The following is a 6,452-nucleotide window of genomic DNA, read 5'->3' as shown; positions in this document are numbered from 1 at the left end:
CATTTAGTGAATGAGAAACTGATGAAACACTTAAATTAAATGCACATATAAAAGATTTAAATTGAATGAAGAAATATAGAGAACATCATGAATAAAAACATCAGGAAAAAGACCAACAATTCCTGAATGAGTGACTCTCACATTAGAGGAATTACGTAAAGTAGCATCGATGGTTTGAGGAAGAAATTAAAGAGTGTGAAACATGCTGGGATCAGAACACATGTGTTGGGATGCACCCAAACCTAAAATCCAAGGTTCAGAATTGAAGGAGAATAAGCATGAGGTTGAAGGATTACAAGCATAAGACGCTATTGCACTTTGGTCAGCAACGTTAGCATCTGGTTGAGTGACCTTGGCCTGATTCAATAGATGAATCAGATGACATACATATTCCTGCGTTGACTAATTTCCAGCATTGCCTGCAAAATAAGAAAGAGAACTAGGAAAGCAAGGAAGTTCAAAAGGTAGCACAACATTTCTCCTGATTGCAATAGGTTCCCTTTTGGTCTTAGTAAACTTAAAGTTATTGGGAAAACCATTAATTCTGTAGCACTTGTCAACAAAATGTCCCACTTTCCTGCAATAGGACCAGATCAATGATGGATTACCCTTCTTACTCTTGTATTCAGGTGTTTGGGACCTGTTCCCGTGTCCAATATATTGAGGTGGTGCATTCCAATCGGTCACCAAATAAGATGAATGATTTCCTACAGGATAAGAAGAAACAAATATCTCTCTTTGTTTCTCGTCTTGAATGAGAAGAGAGTAAGCAAGAATAATAGAGGGTAAGGGAGAAATCATCAAGATGTTGCTTCTTACAGCAGCATAGGCCTCACTCAATCCCATAAGAAATTGAATGAAACTTTCATCTTGTTATGACTTCACCATTTTCTCCTTTCCATCACAATCACAAGTGCATGAGCAAATGACCTTAGTGTTCAAGGTATTAAGTTCATCCTATAACCCCTTGATGTTGGTATAATAAGATGCAATGTTGAGTGATCTTTGGAAGAAATTACTCATCTATTTTTGCAAGTGAAAGAGTTGGGCTCCATTTGATTGCCCAAACCTGATTTTGAGATCATTCTAGAGTTATTCAGTTGTTTTGAAGTAGAGGACACTATCAGCAATATCCCTAGAGAATGAATTCAACAACTAGCTGGTGACCATGTCGTTACACTTGTTCCATGACTGTAGATCGGGACTGCTGGCAATAGGGGATTTACAATTTCCATTTGTGAATCCCAACTTGTTTTTAGCTGAGAGAGCGATGAGCATGGATCTTCTCCATCCTCCATAACCTTTTCCTTTGAAATTGGAGTTTACCTAGGACATACCCGATGAATCAGAAGGATGAAGGAAATAGGAACTTCTTTGTATCCAGAATTTTGAATGCAGCAGAGAGAGAACTCGACTCAGTGGTAGAAGAGTTAGTCATTGAGGATATGACAGTGAAGATCTTCAATGGTGCTCTGATACCATATAAAAAGTTAGAAGAATTATGAAGGCAAAATGTGGGAAATTTTCTGAGTGAATTTTATTGAAGAAGAATCAGGTATTTATCCTAATACAAAATAGCAGAAATGTAAAATAATCTAGAGATCTAACAAACTTTGTACACCTATACAAATTCTAGAAGACGTATCTAAGAAATGAATCTTGTGTTATGTACAAAATGAATGGAAACTGATTAAATGTAAATTGGGTTATGAGTGTGTGGGCTTTCTTGATCGAGGGTATTGATTTAAATGTTGAGTTTTGAACATTGGATCGAATTGAACTTTTGGAACAACTCCTGCGACTTGGTTCTCATTATCATTCTCAACAAAATCCCCCTCCCCTCCCGAAATGAAATTACATGTAAATTTCACAAATATGATAAATTGAGTTTTGCAAAATATTAATAAAAACTAAAAGTGTTAACTTTTGATAAACTTCAAAATTTTAAATTGTTCGGTGCATTTTAATGAAGGAACTTTTGCATATAGCCATTCAAAAATAGCCTAATTACGTTCCATGACTATATTTTATTAATTACGATTTTTAGTTAGATGTTATAGGAAGGAGAGTGGCGAGCGAGACTGGTAGAGGGAGAAGAGAGGTGAGCGATAGAGGGCGAAGGGTGCGAGAAAGGTGAATTGGATATGCATATTGGTTAGCTAATTATATATTACACATATGTATTTGTATATCATGGTGAGGGAAATTGGGATAGGGAGGACAGATGGGAGAGAGATTGGGAGAGGGAGGAGAGAGGTAAGAGAAATTAGGAGGGGGAGGAGAGAGACGAGCGAGAGATGACAATAATTCGTATAATTCACATCTCGTTTGTATAATTCACGTGTTTTTGTATAATTGGGTAATATAAAGTCAAGTGTTATACAAATATAATAAACTCGAAATAACGAATTGATACAAACATAAACATATGAACTTTAAAACGATTATACAAAATATATTATACAAATTACATTATATAAATTATTTTATACAAAATCCGAAAACTACACGTTTATATAAACTTTATACAGTTATACGCCAAAAGATTGAATGCATGTGACAGAACTGAAAATTCAAAGGAAATCATCATCATATACAAATACAAATAATCGTGTATACAAATACAAATCAAGCAAAAAATTGTTAGTTATTAAATATACAAATGTAGTGAATTATACATATATGTCATGCCTAATTATACAAAATCGAAGTTAGCCCATGTAATTAATGGTTAATATTAACTGCAAAGAATACTTATAGCAAACTATACCTATGCTGAGTAATTGAGTAATATAATTTGCTTTAACCATATAATTATCCATTTTTAAATTTGCGCTCAAGCAAAAAGGATGCTAACCTAATAAATATATTACGTGTTGTTATGTAAGATTATTTTTCTTATATTATTTTTATTTAATTATTAAATTAGCCATAGTAAAGTATGGTACACCTGTAATTAGTCTTTCCAACTATGCAAAAATAATGTGTCTTGAGAGTCAGCGCCTATCTAATTAAATCGTATTGTCAACCCTTTTGTCTTAAGTAGCTTTGAAGAAATCTCTCAGCGTTGGACATTATTTGTTATTTTATTCAATTATTGAAATATTTGCTGATTGTCTACTAGTATAATATATGATTCTTTTTAATTAGTTGTCCTCAAGCTTTATGTTTAATATAACTTAAGCTTACGGCTAATGCACTATATTAAAAATAATTGTTAGCGTCAATTAATTTCTATTAATTATTATTAAGTATATATTTTTAATGATATTTAGCTCTATTTGTAAATGTAATTAAAGTCTTTAGCGACATTGATTTTAATAGCACTTAACTAATAGCGATAAAGACTTAAATATTCTTTATTAATGGCAATATTTATAATCGCTAAATACTATTTTTGTTGTAGTAACGTGTGATGTAGTCTTTTTCAGATTTTATATGAACATAAAATATTTTAAATATTAAACTATCGTTATTGTTGTTGTTGCTTACTACCAATTTTGGATATGTGAACTACTAAAAGAAATGAATTTAATGGTGAACTTAGTCATTAATCTATCGTATTAAGTTTTTTAAAAGGATATTTTTCAAAGTTCTTTCTTCATGTTTTGTTGTATAACATTTATTTTCCACTTGGTTTATGATATTACACATATTTTTCTATTTTTTAAACATTTTTAAAATCTATTTAATATAAATATAAATCAATTATGACTTGATAAATTTGTCCTTAATTTAGGACAAATTATAGAAATATACGTCTTTTATTTTACTTATTTCTATTATTCCCGATTACTTTTAAAATTTTTGAAAATCCTTTATTTCTTTAATGATTCCAAGCTGCATATTAATGTATTTGAGTCAGTATTTAATGTATTCGAGCTAGTTTTTAATGTATTCGAGTCAATATTTAATGTATCTGAGGTACATATTCGACATCCGAGTTAGTTTTCAATGTAACCGAGCTACATATTAATGTATCCGATCTTCAATTATTGTATCCTTTTTTTAAGGAATTAATGTAATTAAAAACTTATTAGGATAGATTGTAATTTCATATTAAAACTATGGGATTTATGTAATTAGACAATTTATATTTTTTCCATATTAATGCATATTATTAAAAGATAAATTACCTATATACACATTTTTATTTTTCATAATTTCTATTATTTCTTACCATTTTAAAATATTTCTAAAATCCCTTATTTTTTTTTTCAATTCTCAAGTCAACAAGATACATAAATATCACAGCCTTAACATACGAATTTCTTCCTTTTTTTTCACTCCTTTAATCTCTCCCTAATTTCATTCCATATTCTTATATGTATTAAAATTTTATATTAATTGATTTACAAAAGGATTCTCTCTCCACTAAATCAAAATTTAAACTACTCAATAGTTGTCTTTTTCAATTTTATTTTTTCTTTTTTTTATTTCCTGATAAAGTGTGTCACCTCCATAGTTGTCTTCCTCAATTTTATTTTTTTTTTCTTATTTCTTGATACACACGAATTAAGATCCTTATTTTAATATTTTAATTACTCAACTAGTTGAAGAATTATGCATCTAGGACTTCTAAATAGATTGTGAAAAAACGCTCAAAAGACCAAAATAATTGATCTACTGGTGGCTTTGATAAGGACTTTGGACCGAGATCCATGAATGATGTCTATGTTAATAGTTCAAAAAAAAGATTCAAGGGCAAATGTAGAAAAAAAATGGATGTACATTTATCTTCTAAAGTGAATGTTAAGAAGGAGAAGTCGAAATAGATCAAGTTGTTGATTTTCTTGTTCATCTTTTTCTGATATATATGGGTTCAGATTTCTAATATATATTGTTGTTTTTGTTTCTTAAATTAATGTATAAAACCTTAATTTCAACATTATTATACATTATAATTTTATCATGTACAATGTATCGTGTTTAAATACTAAATTATTCTTATGATTATAGTTTGGCATACATTAACTGTTTTTTAATATATCTAGTTAACTTTGTTTCTCAAATTAATGTATAATGTCTTTGTTTCAACACTTCAATACATTACGATTTTATTATGCACAATATATCGTGTTCAAATATTAGTTTTGATACATAAACTTAATTAGTTTTCATACTTGATACAAAATTTCTACCAAATGTACCATGTATCTAGGTGTTGCTATGTATCTTCTATCCTGTTCAAATTTAGAAGGATAGGTATTTACGTACACAATACATGATACATTAAAGTGTCACACAAGTAAGTATCAGATTCATAAATGGTGATACGTAAATCTTATTATCAAGTCTTTTAGTTTGAGGCAATATGTGAAGATCTTGAAGATCATGTACACAATATTTTCTGTCATTTAAACAATGCTAATATCAAGTACCCTTTTATCAAACACAATTGTACAAATTGTGTGTTAGACACACAATTTTACATCTATGAAATCATATAATTGATACATGATACTCTATGTATCAGTTACACAACATTCTATTTTTGCATGAGCAAATACACAAATTTTAGCCATGATATGTAAATTTGAATATATACTAATGGTATTTGATACGTAGAAACTACCACAAAGTAATGTATCAATCTCAAATCTAACATTTGTATGGACAACAATTATTTATTTAATGTATCTAATTAAAATACAAAACTTATCAATTTAAAAGAGATAAATAAATAGTAATGTATTTATAAATCTATCCATATCAAAAACAAAATTCAAAAAAGGATTACGCAACATTACAGAAGGTATGGATGATCTATCAAAGCTATGCATCTCTTTAGCATTTGTGTTTGTTGTATCAATGCATAACGAATACATTGAAAATCCCAACTCTTGTTTCTTCACCTCAACAATGTATTAGATCTCCAAATTTTTCAACAACTTATCGATCTTTAATTCAACTTCAATGGTTGATTTGAGATTCACAAATTAATATTTTGACTAACAACAATTTCATCACTTTTGTATCGTTCATACCTCACCTCACTTTCTCATATTTTGAAATGACTCAACAAGATCTACTTGTTCAAGTTGTATCAGTACAATTTGTCGACAAGTTTGATTCAAAAAATTCAGATTATTTTAGAAAGAATCAGAAGAAGAATTTTGGGATACATTAACTAAATTTTAATGTATTATGAAATACAAATTCAAATGGACATAGTTTCTTTGATCATTTCCTACTATGATGCCTACGATCGAGATGGAACGAAGAGGAGGCCAAGCAACATAATCAACATTTTACTATGATTTCCTATTGCTATATATCGGATTTTCAAGTTCTTCCTCGACTCATCGATATACTGCAATAGTGAATTTGAGATTCACACAAAATTATTTGTCCAACTACTTTTCATTATGTATCTTATCAAACTTTTGATAAATTTGAATGATTATTTGAGAAACATGAGACGATGAATAGAAAGAAAAAAATGAATTTTG

The 6,452-nt window shown here is 29.3% G+C and overlaps 1 protein-coding gene across 1 annotated transcript; it reads right to left on the bottom strand.

Annotated features, from left to right (window-relative positions):
- Nucleotides 1-402: 402 nt before the first annotated feature.
- Nucleotides 403-846, bottom strand: LOC107027467. The gene has a single exon (XM_015228629.1). It carries the CDS (start codon nucleotides 844-846, stop codon nucleotides 403-405), a length of 444 nt encoding a protein of 147 aa, XP_015084115.1.
- Between the last annotated feature and the right edge of the window lie 5,606 nt (nucleotides 847-6,452).

This window comes from Solanum pennellii, chromosome 8, assembly GCF_001406875.1.
Source record: "Solanum pennellii chromosome 8, SPENNV200".
Classification (NCBI taxonomy): domain Eukaryota; kingdom Viridiplantae; phylum Streptophyta; class Magnoliopsida; order Solanales; family Solanaceae; genus Solanum; species Solanum pennellii.
Note: the sequence above shows the minus strand (reverse complement) of the source record. Positions and strands in the feature narration are given on the sequence as shown.

Excerpts from the sequence above, each read along its gene's own strand:
- LOC107027467 (XM_015228629.1), bottom strand. The coding sequence starts at position 846 with ATGGGATTGAGTGAGGCCTATGCTGCTGTAAGAAGCAACATCTTGATG.